Source organism: Phoca vitulina, unplaced genomic scaffold (genome assembly GCF_004348235.1).
Source record: "Phoca vitulina isolate PV1807 unplaced genomic scaffold, GSC_HSeal_1.0 scaffold39, whole genome shotgun sequence".
NCBI classification, from domain to species: Eukaryota; Metazoa; Chordata; class Mammalia; order Carnivora; family Phocidae; genus Phoca; species Phoca vitulina.
Window position 1 is genome coordinate 12360290 of NW_022589742.1, and position 24934 is coordinate 12385223.

General features: G+C 46.6%; 1 protein-coding gene across 1 annotated transcript in view; it reads left to right on the forward strand.

The window, feature by feature from the left end:
- Window positions 1-24713, forward strand: part of GPC3 (glypican 3) — a 400170-nt gene extending 375457 nt beyond the window's left edge. The window contains exon 8 of the mRNA XM_032428379.1: window positions 24224-24713. Coding sequence (XP_032284270.1) covers window positions 24224-24393 — 170 coding nt within the window. The 3' untranslated portion in view covers window positions 24394-24713. The remainder of the gene's footprint in view (window positions 1-24223) is intronic.
- Window positions 24714-24934: the final 221 nt, after the last annotated feature.

The window sequence follows — 24934 nt, forward strand, 5'->3', positions numbered from 1 at the left end:
CTACCTGGAAGGGCTCTTCTATGGACCATTGGTCTGACTGCCAAGGAGAATGTGAGTTTGGTCCTTCGCAGGCAAAATGTGCAAGTCTTTACTGTGTTCTCAGAATCATAGGATACTGTCCCAGTGGGGTGTGATTTGAGCATACCCAGACATTTGGCCATAATTTTTAAGTGTTCAGGGCATTTAGTCTGTGTTGTTTCTCTTTTCTTGGAGCCATGGGAAAGATCTAGTGGGTGAGACAGACTGGATATGCAACACTGTGTCACGGTGCCATATGCATCCTCTTCACTCACGATCACACCGAGATGGGAGAGACAGGGTTCGCCTGGGAAACTCAGTGTTCTGCCCATGGCCTGGTGCGCAGTAGGCATTCACAAGGTAGTTGACCAAATGGAAAGTACTTGCCTGACAAGGCTGCTTTCCTTATAGCTTTCTGTTGACATCAGTGTAGGAGAAGTGTTGGTGAAATACTCATTGGTCTTCCTCTGCCTTTCTGACTCGAGACAATTCCTGCTTAGGAGTCACTGAAGTTGGAAAGGAGGTGAAGGCAAGGGGAGGATTCCCTTTTTAGTTTTATTCTACCTTACCTCTCTCTACTTGGGAGCGATGGGCGTCTGGGCACACTTTAAGGTTTTGGGGTTTGTTAATCATTCATTAGCTTGAACAAATCTCTTTCTCTAGCCTGGAAGCCAGAATTGAGCCAGATCACAGGGTACAGCAGAATTGCCTCCTTGGGCTCTGTGTGTCTGGTGGTGGGAGGGGAGGTGAAGCTGAGGAGATGTGACCTACTCTGTAGGAGGAAGAGACCCAAGGCCATGTTTTGGCCTAGAGTCTGCTCGCCTTCACCAACATAGACCAACTGGTGAATATTTGACTTGCATGGGACACCTGCAGCTATATGTGTATGTTACATTCAACTTGATACTCCACGTGGTCTTGGTAGGTTTCTTAGGTTAGTTGTAGTACAGCTGAGGATTTTGGAAGTAGTGGTACCAGTACATGTATAACTTCCATATCACCACCATGTTGGGAGTATTATTATTATTAATTATTATTATTATTATTATCATTAAAAATTGAAAAGCCCAAACAAGCCCCGGTGCCACGTGCTGTGAACAGAAGTGCCTGCGTATAGGTCAGGCCTCATGTGTCCTCTCCGTAGGAGGCCCACTCTGCTGGGGTCTGGGAGTAGGTGATGGTTCCTGCGCTATACATCTGAATCCATCAATCCCTCTCCTGGCATCTGCACTCTAGACAAATGGCCCATCCATCTTACCAGAAGACACAATGTCATCCAAAAAGTTGGCAGCCTTCAGAAGAATCCACTAGGCCAGCAGCGCACATTGGGGGTGTTAAGATGGAGTCTGGCAAGCTCTATCATGTTTAAAAAGGAAGCTCTATGGCTGGTCCAGTTCTGAGGCTGCTTTGGAAAAATTAAATAGTGACTCTCCCAATTTTGATCAACAAGTATTTATTGAGATGCCACTGATAGCAGGTCTTCTGTGAGGGACTTTGCATTGCTGTCATTTAATGCCCTCAGCAGCCTTGGGGGGCAGGTCATGGTGCTCACCTGAGAAATGACAAAACCAGGGCTAACAAGGAAAGTGACTTTCCCAACGTCTTAACTGTCGTCAAGAGGTAAAGCTTGGATTTGCATTCAGGTCACCGTCTTCCTTAAATTCTCAGGAATTCTTTTTCTTTCTTACTTGAAATTATTTCATGGCTCAGCTCGACCAAAAAGCATAAATCTGTTAAAGGCTCCAGAGTTACAAGTCCCTTGGGGATGGGCCATTTAACCAGCATTAGTGGTGACCTTCAAAGTTTCCCAAGTTCCTCCCTGGTTCATCGCATGCAGAGAGCGTGAGTGTCAAGGCCATACTGATGGCGCAGAAGCTTTCCTCATCTCCGCTAACTTGGGAAGGCACAAGGCATGAAGAGAAGGTGCTCGGAGAGAGGGAATTCAGTTCAGCCAGGAATTTCAGCTCAACTCACAGATTTGTACTGAGCACCTCCTTCATGCCTAGCACAGTGAGGATAAAGAGGCTAAGTAAGACAGCACCTGCTCTTTATGGGGAAGGAAGATACAAAAGAATCATAGAGTTTGGATTTAATCCTATGAACAGTGGTGAGGTACTGGGGACTTCAGAGCCGAGATCTGACAACTCCCAAGGTATGCTTTTACTTGTCCCTACAAGGCTGCTGTGGGGGTCAGGAGTGGAACATGGGGTCCAGCTGGGAAGAACGTGGGGCAGTGCGTGTTGGAAAGCCTGACTATACTATAGCAGGGTGTTAAAGATGGGACAGTTTCTGCATCTTTGCCTAGCACCTCCCATACATGTGAAATCCCACAGTTTAATGGAAAGGATATAAACCATCTGCAGCAACATATTTGTTTAAAAAGGAGACATCAGCATGAAGACTTAGCAACTTTGAACCAGTCAAAAGAAGAGCATCTGCCTGATATTTTCATAGTGGTTCTATTGATTGTTCATCTTCCATTCTTCTTGTGGTTTGTGTTACTAGCATATTTGTATTGGATCTGCCAAACAAAGCCCTGAGAGGAAACAGAGTTTGTAAATTGTTACTTTGGAAAGATGAAAATCGATACCAGAATTAAAGGTCCCTGTATCTTGAGCCCACGGACATGCACAATTAAGTACATATGATTTTGAAAGGCCTTTTACACCTTGAGAGCCTACGGAGGTTGGGAATCTTCTATCCCTGTCCACCTTTTCATGGAATGCTTCCATTTATTAGGCACCTACTATATGCCAGGCATCATGCTAAATGCTTTGGCCTCTCCTCACAGCAACCCTGTCTTATAGGCGAGGTAACTAGGGCTCAGAGAAGTTACATAACTTGTCCAAAATCAGAGCTGAGACGTAGTGGAACCAGTATTGACAGCTGTGTCTCCCGGCTCCTGGTCCAGGACCTTTATCAGCAAACACACCACTTCCCTCTCAGGTCTATTTTGTACTCCTAGAGTGTGCACAGTATGATATGAAGCCCTGGAAAGGGATGAGATTCTCTGATTTGCCCATGACTGCCCATTGCCACTTAAACAAAATCCAGGGCTTTGATGACTGGGAAGGCCACGTTGAGAGAAGTGGGTACTGATGGGCAGTGCCAGCCCAGGAAGGTGGCCCCGATTGGCTATGAGAGAGCATGAAGTCACCCAATCTCTTCAGAGGATGAGGAAGAGCTACAGGGCAAGTCTGATGAAGACGGGAGCAAAGATACACTTGTCTTCTCAATTTTACCCCAGATAGAAGCATTAACAACAATGCGTCCATCGAATTTCTCAGTTATACAGATCCCAGTCACTTCTGGGGACCCATCTCTCCTAAGAAGTTGATGGGCTGAGAGCAGAGTTCAAGGTTGATAAATGGACCCAAACCAAACTAACAGTGGCAGGTCACTGGAGGGTAGGCCCAAACCTGGACTTGATCCTACCATCCCTCTCATCTCCTTAATTGCTCTACTAGGTTATGAATCCATAATTTGGAGTTGGCCTAATCTCTCCAGCACACTCTTCTCCAAAATACTTCTAGAAGCAGCCTGGGAGTGGGAAATGGTTGGCCAGAGCCCTACCCCTCCCTCGACAGAGGGCCAGGGCAGAGAAACACCTCATCTGTAGAAATGGTCTGGGTATGCACAGGGGAAATAGGAAGTTGGGTTGAGTGTGGCTGAATAAAATACTCCCTGATGCCTGGACCTGGGGTCCTGGCTATGGAGGAGTCAAATTTAGGGAAACTTTGTCAGAGAATGAAGAGCCAAGGAGACTGAACTGCCTCAAAAAGAAAAATGCAAGTATTTGAACTTTGTTATTTCAAATATGCCTGATGGTCTAGTTGTCATTTTTTATCAGTAATGAAGCTATAAGGAGTGACAACTTGATTTATATCTGAAAATCTAGGATCTGGCATTTTAAAATACTTCCTAGAACTTTATATAAGAAAACATTTCATTCTGGGGCGCCTGGCTGGCCCAGTCAGTAGAGTGTGTGACTCTTGATCTCAGGGTCGTGAGTTTGAGCCCCACATGGGGTGCAGAGATGACTTAAATAAACTTAAGAAGAAAACCATTTCATATCTTTAGTTTTAATTATGACCTGTAACTGGCTCTTTATTTTCTCATTCGAGCAGAATTTGCAAGAATATTTTCTTAAAAGATGTATTTATTCCAGAGAAAGAGAGAGAGCAAACATCAAGGGGAGGAGCAGAGGGAGAGGGAGAGAGAAACTCAAGCAGACTCCGCACTGAGCGTGGAGCCCAACACAAGGCTTCATCTCACAACCCCGAGATCACAACCTGAGCCAAAACCAAGAGTCAGATGCTCAACCGACTGCACCACCCAGGCGGCCCCTGCAAGAATGTTTTTAACGTTTTCCATGCTAAGTACAAGTAACTGTGCATATTCAAACTCAGGCTATCTCGACACAAATCAGTCGGACTGACTGTCTAAAAAAGTAAGTTGAATTCAACGAAACAGCTCTTGTGTCTTGTGTCCATAACATTAGATTGCCAGCTTGCCTTTTTTTTCTCCCCGCAAGGGTTTTGGAATCTTGTAGCCCAGCTTCATTTATTGGTTCATGAACAAACTCAGCCTTGCATAATTCTCCCCTACTCCTCTTCAGAGACAGAGACAGATTTCATTGTCCTTTTTCTTTCTCCCTGTTTCCGACTCTTTGGTCCCCAAACTGGGACATGTGCAGTATCTCTCAATTCCGTCTACAGTCCTGAAGGCAGTGGTATTGTGCCCATTTTGCAGATTAGCAAACAAAAGCTCAGATTTAAAGGACTGTGGCCACATAGGCAGCAGGTCCAAGGGAGGTGGGAGAAAGAGGGTTAGGAACCTGGGACACTTGGTCGCTCATGCTGCCTTTTTGGGATCCTAACATTCGCATGGTGGTTCTGGGGTTCCAACTAATCCTGTGGAAACCGACTGGCGTCTAATCAAAATGAACGTGCCCATGCAAATTCCATCTAAGTCCTACTTTACTACATTAACTACATCGCAGGTAGAGACTGAGGCACAGACATGAGTGAATTTATTCTTGATCTTGAGAAAATCAAGACCAGAACTTACTATCTCTGCAGGGAACTGAACGACGCTCTCTCCTCACTTGAATGCTGCTTGGAAAGGTTCTTGAGACTCCTGGGCCTGTTTGATTTCCCACAAATATCCCAAGATGCCCCAAAGTTTTTCAGGCACGATTTTCATTCTTTTTGAGTTCTCTTAAAGTTGAAACAGAAAGCCTCTGTGTGGGTGCATGTGTATATTTTTGAGCTCTGTGCTTTATGTACTGTGGCTTGAAAACCTCCCAGGCTAAGGTCTTACAAGCTTCAATATTTGATGCCATATGAGTCCTGTCATCAAATATAAACTGAATTCCCTAATGGGAAATACACTTGTTCTGGAACACTGCCAAAAATAGTCCAAAGAAGACACTTAAACTTGGCTTCCCCAAATATCTGTGATGACAGATGATCAGGTGTTCAATTAAAACCACAGAACTGATTTTTAATTCCTATTGAAATCGTTGCAAGGGCTCCGAGTTCTAGCCCTCGTCCGCTTTACGTGCCTTCCCCTTAATTAACATAAAGAAATAAATGTGTTACAAGCTTCCATATTTGATGCCATATGAGTCCTGAGGATATTTCAAGGGAGAAGAAATGTAAATAGAATGAAATTCTTAAGCAAGATTACTGATATGACAGAACTAAAGAGCTTGGGAGTGTGTGAAAGTAGCTCTTTTCTTCCCTTTAATAAGTCCATTACTTGCACTTGGGCATATTTTAAGGTCCTTTTCATGCTGAATCTAGAGTTGAGCATGCTTTGCATTTCAAGCTTTGTCTATGAATCAGTAGAAGCCAAAGTTATTTCTGCTTTAAAATCACAGGAGCCAGGAACAGCTAATCTCTTTTCATTCTGAGTTCCTTACATTATTTTACTGGACAAAGTTTGTGTTGGCTACAAAACAGGCCATTCATAACATCTATGAGAAGGAATTTAGGTAAGAATGGAGAGAGATTGTAGGATGTAGAAAGACTCCCTCTCCTGAGGCCATTAAGAAATTCCAAATTGGCAGAGTTTTGAATAGTGACATGGCATTAGCCTTGCTAATTTCGGTAATTCAAGCTGATTGCCTCTGTTTACCGAGCTACCAGATGAAACCTTCCCCTAACTACAGTACCGGGACTGGACGTGCTTCTCACCCAAGGTGAGTGGGTATTTTAGAATAGGCGATGGGGGGTGGGGGAAAGGTGAAGGGCGATCATGGCTACACAGTAGTGCCTCTGGTCAAAAGCTCTTTGAAAAGTAGTGTATGTCTTTACTTCCTCAGTCAGACCTGTCCGGCATTGTCAAAGTCAATTCTCTCATGTCTTTCTTTAAGCAGGAATGAGGATATGAGACACGAGATTTGTCACTTTCTTATCGCATGGCATCTGCCCTCTGACTATCTCCGTCTGGCTTTTAATTGTGTTCGTTTCAATTACCGGGACTGGCCAAGTAACCCATCCAAGTTTGTTTGTCTGTTTTCAAGTGGGAATACATTCACTCTGCAGTTCATAAAATGTGTAAATAACCTGACAGATAGTTAATGGCAAAAACCCCAGGGGAAAAGGAACTCCCTTTTAAAGGAGTCTACATTTAAAAGACGTTCTCCTAAATCGCTCCTGACTAACCGGCACCTCACATCGTGCTGGAAAAATGTACGGAGGGAAATCTTCAGAGCCTGGCCAGCTGAGAAAGTAGAAAGATCGCCGAGTGTTTGAAAGGGTTTAGGGTTTCATTTGAAGAGCATCCCCACCGCACCCGGGCTCCGATACACCGAACGCCAGCCAGGGGGGCGGTGGCAGTCACCCCAGCGCCGTGCTGTGAACCCGAACCCGCAGGTAAGGGGGCATGGCCGGCGACCCACACCTTCTGCACAGCAGGTCCCCGGGGACTGACTTGGGTCTCCTGGCAGTCACTGACTGGGACTGAAGCACAGGATCCTTCCCTGAACACTTCGGGTCACCAAACAATAAAAATGAGAGGCAGACAGACAGATGGAGTGCAGGAGGGTGGACATAAATAGGAGGCTTGGGGGCCATGTGAAGGCACGAGAGGTTGACTTGGGTTCTCCAGCAACGTTTCTTCTGAGAAAGGTCTAATAGTCATAGTTTTCTCAAACAACAAAAATACCATGCTTGTGGAGCACGTGAAGGTTTACAAATCACAGTGTACCTCTTAATGCGCTTGAGAAGTCGTAGGACTCTGGTAGTGATAACCGTGTTCTCTGCTTACAGGCCCAGCAGTAAAGGGCTGTGGATCCGGCTCCCCCAGATTCCCCTTCTCACAACCCTCAACAGGCTCCCCCCTTGCTCAGAGTTGCCCCCACTCTTGGTCCGTGCCTCTCTTGGGGCGCTCCTCACTTCTCCCATTCCAACCTGGATACAAGTTATTTTGGTACAACCATCTCATCCTCCCGACCGCACAGAGAGCTCCTAGAGGGCAGGCCCGGTGTCTTCTCCTGTCTCCCCTGGCCTGCCCAGTGCCCAGGACATCAATAAATGTTCCTAGCACTCGCCGAGTGTTTCATTAATTCATGACATTAGCCCCACCAGACTCAACCCAGACCCTCCATCCCTCCTTCCCCCGCCCCCATGGCAGCCACCTCCGCCACCCATCCGCTTCCAGGCCTTATTTGTGAAAACACAGTTAAACAAACTGTCATAGAAGGACTCAGGTAGTGGTCACAAAGACAAGCACCCAGAATCGGATCCATTTCAACACTATCCCCCCCCCCCCAAAGCTACCCTGGAAATGGCAAGGGTTCGAAGAGGTCTCAGGGAAGGAAGCTATAGAGAACAAAATGAGGTGAAGGGGGGAGGCAGAGGGAGACTGGCCAGTGAGGAACGCTGCTGGAGTCTGTGGTCCAGGCCTGTCCTCCTGTCTGTCTGCCCACCTGTCTGTCTGCCCGCCTGCCTGCCTGCCTGCCTGCCTGCCTGGCCACTGGGGCATGAGAAAGGTGAAACCAACAAAAATCAAGTTGAAAAGGAGGCCTCCTAAACTTGGTCTTAGGCTTAATGCAAAGGAGAAAGATTTGAGGATTAACTTACCTTGTTGTTAGTCGAAAGGGGGCTTTGGATTTCTCCCCGGGGTGACCTAAACTGTAATCTGTCTCTACAGCCCTCGGTTAATACTTCTTCCATTTGGGAGGAAATCATAGTGACTGGAGAAGCTCGATTTACTTCCTCTAATCTCTCAGCAGAGAAATGAAACAGACAACAGAATTTCTGCAGGACACGGGGAGACCTGATTGGGACAAATCAATTGAAGAAAACAATCTATATTTAAGGAGAATGAATCTTTAATCGTGCTGATCCCTTTAGCAAATTGCTTTCTCTGATGACGCTGCATACCTAATTACAGTTTGCTCATTTTGATTTTCCCTCTACGTTGTCGCTTTGCGGCTTATGTCGTTGTGGGCTTGTCGGCTGAGCAATGAACTTATTACCGGCATTAAAAATTCTCGGCCAACTGGATCTCGGGTCAGAAATGTCACCACTTTTGGACGTGAATCACGTGTCACCGAACAATTATCTTTCCTTTAGCACTTCATCAAAGGACCTATTTTCCACCCCTTAATGCTTAGGATTCCCTTCTCTGGGAAGTTTTCTCAACATCCACCTAAAATCAGGAAAATAAAAATGAAAAACAACAGTAAGATGGGTACAACCAAGGACCATAGGGAAGTTTATGTACGAGGATGTGCTCCGCAATCCAGTTCCTGTAGTTTAGTGTAATACTGGCTTTCGTGATGAACACACTCTGTTGCCAACTCACATTCACTGGCGGGTCCCTGGACTTCCAGCTTGTCTTTATGGCCCTCGTGCCGAGCTAGATTTGTCATAGCTTGGAAAGGCATAGTTTGTTTTAAATGAATCGGGTTTTTTTTAATAGCTGTTGCATTTGGGTGATAACATTTTAAGATGACTTTTCCTAATACCATCCTATGTCTTGATAGCCTCTACATCATCTTTTCAAGAAAAAATACATTAATCTCCTTTCTCTCAAATCTTTTCCAACCAGTCTTTCTCACTTTCTGTCCTACTGCCCTGCAAGCTAGCTCCCATGCAGCCTCCGTTCCTACATGCCAGCTTTATCCTAGGAATAGACCTTCTAGAAATACACCATGTATCCAGAAGTGTGTGTCGGAGGATGTTAACTGCAGCATTGTTTGGGCGAGGAAGGAGTGAGGCGCAAACGGAATGCCTCTCAGTGGGGAAACGGCTGATGGTGATATTCATACTATGGAATTTCTTGCAGTGATTGAATTCTATGTGTATTAATATACAAAGATTTCAGAGAGATTGTAGCATATGCATATGCATATGCATAGAAAGTACCAGTATTTCTTTATTTACCAGTCATTACCCCCCGGAGAGTTGGGGGGGGGGGGAGTGGAAAGGAAGGGGCTTTCTTTGTTGCTCTATATACTCAGGTGTTGTTTGAACCTTTAGCTTCAAGAATGCATTCATGTGTTGAGTAGTTTAAAAATTAACAAAATAAAAGAAGCCTATCAACCGTGCGGGAGGATAGTTTGCATGAGGACAAAACAGGGAGGCTGCTAGTCCAGGTGAGAGATAATGAGAGCATAATCTAAGCAGTCCCAATGGCAATGGGAAGGAGAGGAATTCACAAAATAGTAAGGACACAGAACTTACCGGATGCGAGCATTAATTAGACCCAGAGGGTGAAAAAGGAAGAGGAATTAGGGAGTCCTGCAAGTTTAGGGCTTGGACAAGTGGATGGCCAGTAAGAGGCAATCACCAAACCAGGCTGGGAAGGGGGCGAGGGTGGGGGGGCGGACAGGAGAGGGGACACTTAAGGGACTAGAAAGGCCGCATTGTTTGTGACTTGTTGGGACTGTTGCCTGAGAACCGTCCAGGTAGAAATGGCCAGGGAGCATTTAGATCTTCAGAGAGATGTCTGAGAAAGAGAGAGATTTGGGAATCCTCCTTAGTGATAGCTAAAACCAGGGGCACTGAAGAGAACATTCAGGGAGACTCATAAAGCAAGAAGAGTGGAGGGCCAAGGAAGAGATGAGAGAACACCCATCTTTAAGAAATACAGCTTGAGGGATTCTCAGAGGAATCTGAGGTCGGTCTGGAGAGGTAGAAGAGCACCTGCAGGGAGTGATGTCTGAAACTAAGGGGAGGCCAAGCTTCAAAACGGAGAGTGGCCAGCAGTATTGGATGCTGCAAGAGAGCTCAAAGGAAAAAGGAAAAAGACTCCACTGAAGGTTCAACTGTAAACTGGCATGAGGGATCTTACTGGGTATTGGGTTGATGAAAATGCTCAGAAATTGAATTATGATGCTGGTTGCACACCTTGCTAAATTCACTGAAAATCATGGAATTGTACACTGGAAATGTACTTGAAATGGGTGAATGGTACGGTATTTAAATCATACCTCAATAAAGTTGTCGGAAAGGTAAAAATGTAAAAAGCAAACAAAAAAACCAGTGCATCAGGATTTAGTTTGGGGCAGGCTGTGACTCCAAGGGGAGCTTTCCAGTCTAACCTCTTCTTCCTAACTGGCTGGGAAAGCCTCCATGAGATAAAATGACAGGAATCACAGGAAGCTCCTGATGCCACATCCTGATTCTCTCCCACCCTCTTGCAGTATCAGAAACTACTTTCCATTTGATTTGCTTTTCACCAAGCAATGGATATTACCACCCTATTCCCTGTTTGCCTTTGGATCATTGCAGAGGAGCTGCTGTGTTTACTTCCATTATTTTTTTTAGCATTTGTTTCCAGAAGAAGTTTAGGGTGCCAGGCTCTAAGGCCCCAGTTCCCATCTTTTGTTGTTGTTGTTGATTGCATTTTGATTGTTTAAACATGGCTTCTTTATTGGCCATGCAAGGCCTCTTCACTCTGACATGCTGTCATTCATTTTCTCTTGCTTTTTTTTTAAGTCTTGATTTTACTTCCAGTATAGTTAACATCCAGGGTAATATGAGCTTCCGGTGTACAATAGATCGATTCAACACTTCCACACTCACCCGGTGCTCATCATGACAAGCGCCCTCCTTAATCCCCATCCCCTGTTTCACCCATCATTCATCTCCCAATGCCTCTATTATGCTCATAGCGTGACACCTTGCTCTTCTCAGACACTTTCGTTCTTCATTTCACTTGGCCAATAAACAGATGCATTTGTCTTGGTTGACGGGCACATTTGATGTATCCCGTAGATAGGTAAAGACAATACCCCAAATTCCTGCCCCCTTCTTAGTTATAAGGAACTGGGGCCGCCCTTGGCTCTACTTCATTTCTTGCTAGGTGCATCTTCTTTTTATTTTGGTTTAATATTTTCCTGCTGCTTTCTCTACTCCTGCTTAGTGATCTAGCTGCCACCCTTTGTAGTAGGATTTTCCCTTTTCCTTCTTACATCTTTATAGCTGTGGGTTTGGGCCACTTGGCATCTTTTTACCTTTCCTGGCCTCCCTCTGGACTTGCCTACTTTGTTCTAAGGCCCACAGAGCTATTTGTATGAGGATCACCCAGCTTTTTCTCCTCAGTCGCCTTCCCCTTGGGTCCTTCCAACTTATGTCCTCATCATGTTCCCAAAATGATTTTTCTCCATCTGATGCCTCTTCTTTTCTTCCTGTGGATCCTGAGTGATACCATCATGTGGCTGCGTTGAGCAAGATGTCTACCACCTGCGAATTACCGCTAATTGTTTAATATTGGTAGGGAGAAGATGCAGCGTAAACAGTTCCTGAGTTCATTGCTCCATCTTCTGTACTGACCATCTCGTACCATATCTGTACATTCCATATGCTGGATAAATATTCACATTATTTCTGAGACTTAGCCCCTACCTTCTTAAGCTGGACAGACTATGTAGTTCTCTCTCCCCATTTTAGGGAGGCCAGCAGTTACTCCCTTAAAATGATGTCTTGGTTGATAACTCCTTGGCAAACTTAGAGCCCTTCTCTCTAAGCCAGTCATGGTCTCCAAAAGACACCATCCCTTTCTTTGAGAGAGGCTCCAAAGCAGTCTCTTTAGATTCCTCTGCACACAGTATCTGTGTCAAAGGGAGGAATGCAAAGGTCACTTGAACCCGCTCCCTTCACCCTTTATCCCTGCCATGAGACCTCTAAAGACCGGAATGAAATCCTAGAATCTCAGGGTTGGAAGGGTCATCAGATGCTATTTACCTCCCCCCTCACTCTCTGTTTGAACCCCCTTACTGATATCTCCACCAAACGGCTGCCCACACTCTCCGGGACCACCTCCAGAGATAGGACCCTGAGGACTACTTTAGGGGAGGCCTGTGCAATTTTCAGATTGCACTAATTATTAGAATGTTCTTTATTTAAGTCCAAGTCATTTTCCCCTTAAGAGAAAAACAAGGCCATGAAATAGTGACCACACAGGCATGGCAGGTGCCCAGCTGGCTCAGTCGGTGGAGCGTGCAATTCTTGATCTTGGGGTCAAGAGTTGCACAGTGAGTTCGAGCCCCACAATGGGTGTCAAGATGACTTAAAATAAAATAAAAATAAAATGGCATAGCTATGAAGTGAGACAAATCTGAGATGAGAGAGAAGGGAAATTACAGAGGGGGCATGGGCAGGTGCAGGGGTTGGGGGCTATCAGGCAGGACCAGGGAAATGGTGCAGAGTGGTAAACAGTACAAGAATAAGGAAGGAGATACTAGAACTCCTAGAACACTTCTAAAACAAATAGAACCCTGGTGAGAGGTTTCCATTCAAAGTGGGAAGGAACAGAAAAGCATCTTTAATATTCAAAATCCACCAGATGATTCCAGCCTTGCCCCTTGCCTGAGGATATGGAAAACATCACAGTGGAGACCAGAGAGAATGCTTAGTAGAGCACGGACTAGATAGAAGAGGAGAGAATAATAATTGGACACAGGAAACGAGTTGAACGAGCAACGGGAAGAGAAAAAGGAGTGAATAGAGAAGTGGAAAAGGGGGGAAATGAAAACACAGAACTTTCAGGTTAGGGCAGTGTATCTATTCCCCAGGCCAGCACATAACTGTATTTTCCTGGCAGCCATCCCGCAGAGCCCTGGGAGGGGAGAGGGTGCAGGCCTGCGTCGGTGCGGGGGACGCAAGGCTTATTGCTTTGTCTTGTCACAGCCAAACAAGGGACTTCACGAACGAAGCTCTATTTTCATGTCACACAGCCAAGGGCTGAAATCCCAATCACCAGCAGCCCCCGGGCTTAAGAATCGGTGGTGAGGTGAAGGGCAGGGTATGTGGCCCAGAGGTGGGTAGATGGCGGGGCAGCGGCAGGGGTCAAAGGTATGGGAACCCGATCGCAAAGTTTCCAAGTAAGAAATAAACGGAACCTGCTCACCAGAAAACCTGTTTCCTGCCCAGCATGGCCCGTGGAATGCCGGCTTGTGTCAGCTGCTTACATAGCAAGGCATCAAGTTCCAGGCAGCAAAAGGGAATGAGACAATAATCTTTGTAGATCCCATGCACCCCGAGTGCAGGGAACTGATGCTGGGGGGTATCAAGAGCTGGCTGTTGTCAGCAGGGCTTCGGAATCTAGAGGTCAGGGTCGGAGCCCTGCCATTTGCTGTCTGGGCCACCCCACCACAGGCCCTGCCTTTGTCTTGTCTTCATCATAGCTCTGCGGGACTCTTTCCCCTAAGGAAATCATCAGGTCATGAGAAGAGACTCTTTGGGAAGGGTGTCTGCTAAGGGAGTGGCCCTGCACCTGCAAGTACTCTCAGGAGACTGAGGATAATGTGTTCGGTCAGTCAGTCAGTCAACAAGCATGTCTGTAAGCATCCGTGCTAGCCAGGTTCTGTGCGGCAGCCACGGGGACGAATAAGACTCATTTCTTACTTTGATGGGGCTCATAGTCTAGCTGAGGACAGGAACATAGAAATACTAAGTCTCCTATGAGACAGATTGAGATGAATGCTATACTGGAAGTACAATCCAACTAAGAGCCAGAGAGGGGAGGGATTAATTTTGGCTGGGGCAAGATGGGAAGACTTCCTGGAAGAGGTATCATGTAAGACCATCCCAAGCTGAGGGAACAGCATGGAGAAAGGCATGGGAACTTCCAAGAACTTGCTTTTTCCAGCAAATGATGAATTCGATGGTATGACTCCAGTATATGATACTTGGAGAAGTATATGGGCAGTGGAAACTAGAAAACAAGAGAAGATGAGGAGCAGCTCGTGAATGCCACGCTAAGGAAATAAGACTTGATCCCACATCCAGTAGGGAGCCATCAAAGGACTTTGAGGAAGAGACAGATGTGATTCAACTTGTGATTTAGGAAGAGAGCATTGTCTTGTTCCTGCTGTCACAGACTAGAACAGTCCTGCTTCCCGGACAGTGGTGGGCCATTGGAGAGGAGTGGGTATCTTATTCAGCTGGGACCCTGAGGACTACAGGGGCTTTGGGAGGTGAGAGGGGCTGAAGGAAAGCGAGAAATGGTCGGGACCGCCTGGGTGAACGTGAGAAGGGGGACTTACTGACGATCCAGACCCAAAGTATGACAATGTGTTCTTCCAAGTAAATTGAGGGGAAAGTAATCGCAATTCCCCAAATCCCACTGATGATGACGGAGGCATTTCATAATTGGAGAGTTTTGAAGGAAGAAAATCAGATGGAACAACTTAAGGAGGCTTTTTTTTTCATCTTTCATTTATAAGGACACCTGCCGGCTGTTGAGATCTCTGGCCTGCAATGTTCCCACAGCCGGGCCGAGGGTTTTCAGGGACTCGAGCCATTTGGACCCATTTATTGTGCTAATAATTTTCTCCGCTGTTGGGCATTGCCAGGACATTGCAAACATTTTAGTTCTTGGGTATGTTTTTTGTAAGATCCACCATGGCTTATTAAAAATGGAAGATTACCACACTTTGGGTTTTCCCATCCAAGTGTACCTAAAGCCTTGCTCCAAATGCCATCACGGTGCTTTTCACTGAGGATCTTGGAGCCTGGTCTCCGAGGGACCATAAGGCCCCTCCCTCACTCTCCTGACACCTCACCAGCAATTGGATTTGGCCACAATAAGTGACATTTTGTGTTTTTCTTCTATATCCTCAAAGCCCAGAGATGCATAGCTCTGTAGCGGCATCATGCCTGAAATTCATATTATAAACAGAGCTCCGCGAATCTAAACCATTACGTTTTTGTTAAAGAAATGAAGACAGAGTGTATCCGTTCATTGATGTTTTTTAAATATGGTTTCAGCTTATCATCTGTGTGAGCCACAAAATAAGTTTCCAGAGCTTCTATAAAAATTTCTCTTAAAATAGTTAGCCTCCGGTTAAAATCCTTGACATAAACTGCCCTCTTCCGCCATTCCCAAGTGCGGAGTCACATCTGCAATTCTAGGCTAGTGTCTAAATATCCATTCATTTTAATTCTTTTGGACAACTTGACTTTCAAAACGCCGAGGGAGTGCCATGTGGGGGTGGATGCTTTGGTGTGGGGTACGTTCACACACCCCTCTGCAAAGTAAAATACTGGAGTAGCAGTGCACTCCCTTTAGGAACTGGGATTTGCCCCAGATGCCATTATTGTTTGGTTTCTATAGGTTTTTTTTAATCGCGGTAAAATATATATAACATAAAACCTGCCATTTAAACTATTAAGTATACAATTCGGTGACATCAATTACATTCAAAATGTGATGCAACCATTACCACTATTTCCAAAATTTGCCTACCCTGCCCATTTCGTATAATGGAGTTGTATATTATGTGGTATTTTGTGACTGGCTTCTTTCACTGAGCATCATGTTTTTTAAGATTTTATTTATTAGAGAGCGAGAGAGAGATCACAAGCAGGGAGGAAGGGTAGAGGGAGAAGCAGACTCCCCACTAAGCAGGGAGCCCGATGCGGGACTCAATCCCAGGACCCTGGGATCATGACCTGAGCTGAAGGCAGACGCTTAACCGACTGAGCCACCCAGGTGCCCCTGAGCATCATGTTTTCAAGTTTTATCCATGTTGTGGCATGTATCAGTCCTGTGTTCCTCTCTGTGGCCGAATAATATTCCATTGTATAAGTGTACCACACTGTATTTATCCATTCATCCATCGATGAACACTTGGGTTGCTTCCACCCTTTGGCCGTTGTGAGTAATCGGCTATCAACATTGACACACAAGTCTCTGAGTGTCTAGTTGAGGTTGTCCGTGTATCAAGGATGACAAGAATACAGCACTTCCAAAGGCTGTCTTGAGTCAGCACTCTGGAGGCACCTTCTAACGACGAGGCGTGGTTGTACAGACTAGTGACGTATTGTGACACGGTCCCTGGGGCACAGGGTGACAGTGCTTCGTTTCACTCACTCTCAAGCTTCTCCAAAGGCCAATCAGGACTCTGTGAACCCATATCAGCTCCTGTTCTCTCCTCAACTCAATATGGTTTGTTTTTTCGCCGAACCGCCCTACTGAACTTCTCTCAAGAGTCTCCTGTAACCATCTAGTTGACACTTTCAATAGCTGCTTCTCCGTTCTTTACGTTGCTCGACCTCTCCATAAACATTGGACCATGCTAGTCCTCACCTCTCTACAATGTCCTCTTCCCTCGCCTTCTCCAAGCCTGTTCTCATCTGAATCTTCTCCCGTGGCACTTGCAGAACAGTGTCTCTGTCCCACGGGGTGAGGTAATTTCTCCTGTGGGAAGTGAAGGCTGTGATGAAGCATGATTCCCGTGGAGCCGTCAGGCAGCCCTGGGTGATAAGGATCTATAGACACGAGAGGAGGAGTCGGGACACTCCTGCGGAAGGTGGTGATAATTCTGGGGCCGGTGGAGGAGGGCCCGCACCCACACCACCCGCTCATGCTGTCAGGGTTTCTAGGACACAGTTGTTCTGTTTCTGGGAATATGACTTGACTCATGATGTACCTAAATAAGTATAGTAGTGGCCCATGTTATAAATAAGATTCTATAGTAAAATGATTTAATTTCCAAAGGGATTAAGTGATATTTTTGCTTGTTCCTTTCTTAATGGCTAAATGCAATAGTGAAGCATTAGTCGTAGTCAGATCCCCTGGAAACCATTTTGTATTAGTTTTCTTTTCTTTTTTTTTTAAGGTTTATTTCAGAGAGAGAGAGAGAGAGAGAGCGCACAAGCAGGGGAGGGGGATGGGGCAGAGGCAGAGGGAGAAACAGACTCCCCGCTGAGCAGAGAGCCCAACGTGGGGCTCAATCCCAGGACCCTGGGATCACGACCAGAGCTGAAGTCAGACGTTTAACCAGCTGAGCCACCCAGGCGCCCCACCATTTTGTATTAATAAACTAAGCAGTCGGAGCCCCAGGTAAGGGCAGTTATTGTGGTGTTCTCTCGACAAGGCCGTTGTCATAGAAAAGCCTACCGGAAGTCATTAATGAGGAACATGTGAGTCAGCGTGTCCAGCGTTGAGTAGCGTACAAAGCCCAGATGACCCTAGTATCCTACCAGTGCTTTTAAGACCTTCCTACCTAAGGACCCCATACATCAATGAGGAGTGAGAGTGAGCACCTGCTCCCGAGGATCTGGGACAGAACCCGAAGGTCCTCGTAAACATGAGCTACTGTATGAAGTCTTAAATGAGTTTGCAAAGAGTGCATTTCTCCTCCATCACAGAGCCTTGCATGTTTTAGTATAAAATGGTGTGCTCTCCCCCCTGTATGTCTAGGGAAAAGCATGCCATGGCTTTATGCACCCACAGCCCGCTGTAGTGTGCCCTGAGGAGGCACATAGCCTGGCCTCAACAACAGAGGCCTCTAAGAGGGGAGGCCGTGCCCACACTACTGGGGAAATCCACCGTGGTTGTTCAACAGCCCAGAGGATGTTTGCAGGCTGGAACTGGCTGTAGGAAATGAAGTGGGCATCTCACTGCCCAGCCCTCTTCCGGGAGAGGCCAACAGGTTCTTCCCAGAATTTACAGTCTGCAAAATCGGCAGCTTCCTTGTTTGTCAAGAAGACACGTTGTGAAATGGGCCTGTTCCGAAAGGAGTCCCACTAGACCGATTAAAACCCAGAGGCCCCGAGGGTGCCGGCTTCCTCTCATCTGATCTATGAAGAAGAAAATCTAGACTCCCAGAGACCCCAGGGTCATTAGCAAAGTCACTTTCTTCTGCTTTCAAGTCCAAGGAGTCATTTCACACCTGAAAGTTCACAAGGGAGTGGGGGCTGATGGGGCAGGCGGAGGGTGGTGTGGACGGGGCGGGCATGGGAGCCGAGATCTGTTTGGGACTCCGAAGTGAACGGCAGCGCCCGAGGGTGTCTGTGGGAGCGGGCCGCAGAGTGAGCCGCGGCGCAAGGCACACGGTTCCTCCAGAGACTTCCCCGCTTTCAGCCTCCGGGGTCTGCCAAGCAATGCACTGAAGGTTTCACATATTCCTGTCTTGGGAGCCAACTGTACCCAGCAAACGCGAAACCCAGGGCCAGCAGTATTGCTCTGTTGCTATATTAGGGCCGGATTGAAGCCATCTGCCGGCGCAGGCTTAGCAAGGAAGAAACCCCCATGCTTGGCTCAACAGCAGCATTCTCTCCCCTGGGATTTTGACACCAGCTCTCCTTTCAGGCTGGCCCGCGAGGTCTGCCTGCTGGTGTGGGCGAGGCCCCCAGGGCCAGGCACGGCTCCCCTTGATGCCCCCACCATCAGAGGGCGAGCATGTGCACCCTATCATGCGCCCAAGACCCCAGCAGCTTTGGAAGGGCCCTCAGGCTCGTCTCGCTGGCTGGCAGATCCTCCCTGGCTGGCTGTGCCTGCCGGCTTGATGCGCCCCGGGTCCGGTAACTTCTCCCCCAGAGCTCTGCGTGCACGGGCCTCGGCGCAGGTTATTCTGCCAAGATTTCAAGAAAAGCCAAACAGCGCAGCGCAGATTTATTTATTGCCAGCGTCTCTTATCCGAGACTAGATCAGCTCAAGAAGAAAGAGGATTCAGAATTCCGTAGCTGATGAACAGTCCAAGAGAAGCAGCCGATTGCCCCCTACTTGCTTCTGGAGGTTCTGCTGGGGACAGCCCCTGGGCTACTGCGAGTGGAAGGAAGATTGCAGCCCCCAGCAGACTCTGTCCCTCCCTGGGCCCCGAGAGCCTGGGAATCTGAGAGAACTCAAAGTAGAAGGACACGTAGAGTTCATCCAGTCCAACGCCTTGATTTGGGCAGACGGAGCCACCGAAGTCCAGAGTAGAGGGAAATGACTTGCCCAAGGTAAAAGTGTCAGACAGTGGCTGAGCTGGGCCTGGAGCCCAGGGCCCCAGACTATCAGGATGGGACAGCCTCCCCTGGGAACTCCACTAAAGGCTGGAGGGTTCCCCACAGAGGGCTTTGCCCAACTCAGAAAAACTTCTCTTTTTTAAAATTTTTTTCAAAGATTTTATTTATTTATTTGAGAGAGAGTGAGAGCTAGAGAGAGAGAGCACACACAGAAGGAGAGGGAGAGGGAGAAGCAGACTCCCCGCGGAGCAGGGAGCCTGACGCGGGACTCGATCCCAGGACCCTGGGATCATGACCTGAGCCGAAAGCAGACGCTTAACCGGCTGAGCCACCCAGGCGCCCCTCAGAAAAACCTTTCAACACAAAGTACAGACCTTGATGACTGATGATTATTTTAAAGGGATTATCTAGGAGCGGCTGGCTGGCTCAGTCCGCGGAGCGTGCAACTCTCCATCTCTGGGCTGTGAGTTTGAGCCCCACGTCGGGTGTAGAGTTTACTTAAAAGTTTTTTTAAAAAATAGCCTTTTTTGCCTCTGCGCATCCGAGAGAGCAAGATGGGTCACCAGCAGCTCTGCTGGAGCCCCTGGGGAAATTCGGCCAGGGTTCTTGTTCTTGCCGTGTCTGCTCGAACTGGCACCATCTGATCCAGAAATATGGCCTTGAAGTGTGCTGCCAATGTGTCCGTCGGTGTGTCCATCGGTACGCAAAGGAAATGGGCTTCATTAAGTTGGATTACGTGAACTTCCTTGATATCCTTCCAAGATACCTACCTTAACTGCAGATATCCAAGATACCTACTTTAATGCCAACTCATTGTACATAAGATAAAAGTACTTCAATGATGAGTGTTCCAATGTGAATAAATAAATAAATATAAAGAGAGTATCTAATGTGCAGCACTAAGGAAGTCAAAATGAGAGTCCAGGCTGAGCGTTTAATTAGTATGGATTGTTGGGTCTACCCTCTGGGTATAGGCAAACTGATTACAAATAGAAACCGATTTTTGGATTTTGTGTGAAAATCTCCTTGCTGGTTCTCACTGACAATCAACTGTAAGGTAGAAACAATTTATGTGCATTTTACAGTATGTATCTAATACAGCATAGATATGCTCTGGAAAATCACTGATAAACATAAAAATATGAATGACTTAAAAGGGAATGGTTTAAGATGATTCCCATAATAGATCTGGTTTGTAGCAAAATGAGAAAGTTTTGATTTGGTGTAGATTTAGCTCCTTTGTAGGTTTTTTAAAAAAATGTATATTTGCTTCTGGCTGATCCCCAGATACTGTTCCCACAGGCTTCTTGTTTTTTTCTAAGACAAGATGTCTGACAAGTCTCTCCCACTTCGGGCTGTCCTCCAAACTGTTAACAACGATCTTTCTAAAAAACACCAATCAGATTGTGTGAGTTTCTTACTTAAAAACCTTCAGTGGCTCCCTGTTTCCCACAGAGTAAAGTCTTAGCATTCCCAATCCACCGTGATTTGGCCCTTACTTGTCCTTCCTGCCTTACCTCTTAGCACCCACCATGCAACACACACACACACCCCAACAGTGTACACCCTATGTTCCCTCCCATCATAGAGGCTACTTGCTCTTACTGAGCATGCCCTGCCTCCACTCTCTGATATTGATGATTTTGCTCAAGCTGAACCCTCTGCCTGAAATGAACCACCATCTCATTCTGCTCCGCCATGGTCCCACCCATCCTTGGTGGTGTTGATTATATCCCACTTGTTCTGTAAAGTCTTCCCAGATCCTTCTGTTTGGAATTTTTCTCTCCCCACGGTGTTTTGCTTGTGCCTTTATCTGAGCCCTTACTACCTTCTGCCAAGTATCTAGTTGGTTTGTCTCTTGGTCTGTTTTCCTTGTCAGAGTGTGGGATTCCTACACTTGATCTTAGCCAAAAGGCCGAGAAGCGGTGAGTGTGGGATTCCTAAAGGCAGGCACTAAGTCTCTCTCCAGCCTTCTAGCTCAATGCTTGGGACATTGTAGGCTACCATTAAGTTTGTTGAATTAAACTGGGTTATATTTCCCCTGTCCAGGAATATATCCACATTTATCTTTGACCAAAACCCTATTTCCTCTGTCTCCCATAATGCTTCACTGTCATGCTAAGCTGTCCCCTTCGTCTCGAATCTCCATGATGGTGGCCCATTGCTGATTTCTTCAGGCAATGGAAGCGACATAATTTTCATTCTCAGTCCCCAAACCCAGAGCTCTTCTCAGGATTTCACAAAGCTTAATAAGGCTACTCAGTCAAGTATGTGATCACTTTCATGTGGAAACACTGACTTTTCTCATGCTCTTGAGTTCTCTTTGGCAATATATATTTTACTAATCAAGGCGGCATTTTTTTTTTTCAAGAAAAAAATCCATTACTACTTAATCACTACAGTTGATTTGATGTACAAAATTGTTCAAGGGACGGTATAGCTTCATATGAGGTTCAGAGTTGGACCTGCATTTAAACAGCCCCTCTGTCACTTACCAGCTGGGTAAATATGGGCCAAAAAAGGAACCTGAGTTGGAGCTTCCTTGTCAGTAAAATGGGAATTATAATGCCTACCTTGCAACATTGTTGAGAAGGTTAAGTTAAATGAGATCATGTATATAAATAGCTTAGCACAGTGCCTGGCCCACAACGAGGACTCTGTAACTGGTCGTCATTTTTATAATTCCAAAACATAGGGTCCAAGAGATAGAAATAACAAACGAGGTCTTTGGTGGCAAAGAAGATTCGAAACTCCTGGGCTTAGCATCTGCTAGGTTTACCGTAACTGCTCTAGGACGTGAAACTGTCCAGTGTTCGTGGATTATTTGAAGAGCAAGATAAATAGCACAGGGGCTGAGTGGTAACATGAATAGATGTTGTTTCATCTTGACGTTGGGCAAGGAGAATATCCAGAAAAGGAATCCGAAAGCAAGGCTAAGGGTTCACTCATTCAGGTCAACCCTAAAAATACTCCTCTGCATTTAAGTTGAGAAGTTGCCCTGCGACTCAAGGCTGGGCTTTCAACAGCTAGAACCATATGTGTTCTCAACTTTGGTGAAATCCGATCGTGACCTGAGCCTGTGCTGACCTCGGCCTTTGCTTGTGCGCTGCGCATAGTTCACCTTTCTGAGAAAGAGGTCTGACTTCCAAATAGAGCGCGGCTCTTTGTTCTCCTCTTCTTTTTCTTTTCTTTGTGTGTATTTATTTTATGGGGAGAGGGAATCCCAATTAGAGTCAGCCGTGTCGCTCTTCCCTGGGTAAGAGGGTTCTCCAGAAAATTTGATTTGAATTCTTCTTGGCACTCCAGGAGAACAACTGTCTCAGCTTTAGAGAGGCAAAAAGTAGTCAGATTCGTATCTATTAAAAGGTAGGACATGATTTCTTCGTACAGCAATGAAAACTAATTATAGTTAACCAGAAAAGAGAAACATTATTTGTATTTAATATGACAGAGGAGTCAATAAAACATATGTTCAAATTAAGAGGAAAAACCTTAATACCCATCAGATACAAAGGCAAAGGATATGAACTGTCATGCATTAAGAAATGTAATTAGTAAACGAAGACAGAGGAAAAAGTTGATCTGTGTAGTAATCAAATACGTGCAATTAAAGAAACCTTGATATATTATCTTATGCTGACTGCAATATCTTTTTCCAGTTGAGGCCCCGTAAATTTGGTTCCCTCGTCATTGCTGAGGGCAGTAGAAACTACCTTAGCCCTTTTGGAAAAGGAGCATTGCAATCTGTGTGATCCCCCGGCTTTGATCACCTTGCCCTTGCTGCCTGCTCTAACCGCTGCCGGCCACCGAGCAGCCCTGGTCCCGGGCCCCGCTCTGCGCGCATCCTGGGCCAGTGAGTCCTCACACTTTCTTCCTGTGACTTGCTGAGTGTTTCATCCCTTGTAAGAAGAGCCCTTCCTTCTCCTTCCTTCCTTCCCTCTGTAGAATCCCAGTCATTCCTCCGTGCCTGTTGCTCTGTATCTCAGTGTCCCCGAGGGATCCTTCCGGCTCCGGGGCCACAGGCCAGTTGGCTGGTGAGGGCACTCACATCACCCCACGTTCCCAAGCTATTGAAATAGAAACACTGGCAACTGAGTCTAGAAAAGCCAAGGGAGTCGATCCGAGTTCTAAATCTGGAAAAACGAAGCGGAAGGAAGCTGACCTCTGGGCCAGGGCTGGCCATCTTGAATTTCCTGACAAACCACCATCTACTCAGATGTGCCTTCTGAGAGGCGTTCGCATTGGGCCAGTGCCAACACCCCAATTTCTTTTCAGAATCATGAACATATACCATAAATGGTAGGTGGTCAAAGAAGGAAAGCCCTTACCCATCGGCCTCTCCTTGGTCTTTGCTTGGTATCAGTTTAAATCCTATGCGTTAGATCAATTATGCTCTGTATGTGTGTGTGTGTGTGTGTTTAAGTCAGGGATAAATGAAAAGACAACATAAATCAAAGAAGAAATATTTGGGAAAAATAAAACAACTTTCAATGGCAAACTACCCTATCCTCGACTCTAATTCAAGCGAGGCTTCCAGGAGAAAATCTGTGGGGCGCAGGGCCCAGGAGAGGCACACGGGGGGTCTACAACATCCCCGCCCCACTGACACACACATACGCAAAGGCACACAGAGTCACCCACCCAGCACCTTACAGTGCAATACCAGTGAGATCTGGTGAAAGAGGTCTTCAAGCATAGCCTTACCTAGGGAGGAGATGACGCGCAGCTCCCGACCTGCACCCTGGCGTGTGGGTGGGTGGAGCCAAAGGGCAGAGGGGAGCAGCCAGCCTCTCGCCCTTGGTGTGACCTTGGGAAGGAGCCTCTCTGGCCACCTCTTTCCTCGGGAGGACCCCCCACGCACCCAGCCGTGGCTCCTTCTCAGCCGGCCACCTTCCTTTCCACGAAAGCTGGGGTGCCCCGGCGGTCCAGACCAACGCTTGAGCCATGACTAGCGGACACCTGATGCTGTCGGGGATCCCGAATTTCAAATGCTTCTTTTCTTTTGGCAGAACTGGCTTACGATCTGGACGTGGATGACGCACCTGGAAGCAAGCAACACGTGAACCAGAAGGACAACGAGATAGCAGCCTCTCACAACCTGGGGAACAGCTGTTCCCCGCTGAAGGTTCTCACCAGCTTGGCCATCTACGTGGTGGGCTTCTTCCTGCTGGTGCACTGACTTCCCAGTGCTCACGCCCATGCTGCCCGGCGGCACCCCGTGGCCTTCCTCTGTAAAGGGAGCCACCTTCTTATTTTTTTTTCTATTTTTTTTATCTTGTATACCTCCTCCAGCCATTAAGTAGAAGACCAACCATGTGTTGTGTTTTCGAAAATCAATGGTGTCTTTGAGGAAGGTAAATTTTAGTGGTAGTGTAGATCGTCTTTTTGCAAAGAAAAAAACTCAAGTTGTGCCAAATTATTTTCCTATGTTTGGTTGCTAGAACATGGTTACCATGTCTCCCTTTCTCTCTCTTTCTCTTTCCCTTTGCATGGATTTCTTTGGAAAAAAATAAATAAATGTTCAAATAAAAGTGCACTGGGTCTTTTTTTGTAAGCCCTCATACATGGTGACCACGCGGTGCTTTTCCTCCCCCTCACCTAGCTTTCTGTTCAGTATGGGAAAAATCCCATTGGGCGTCAATGAGGTCATTCAACCCTACCTCCCTGCCTACCTGTTGTTGGGGGATCAATCCTGGCCCCAAGCCCCGGTCAAAGCCCCC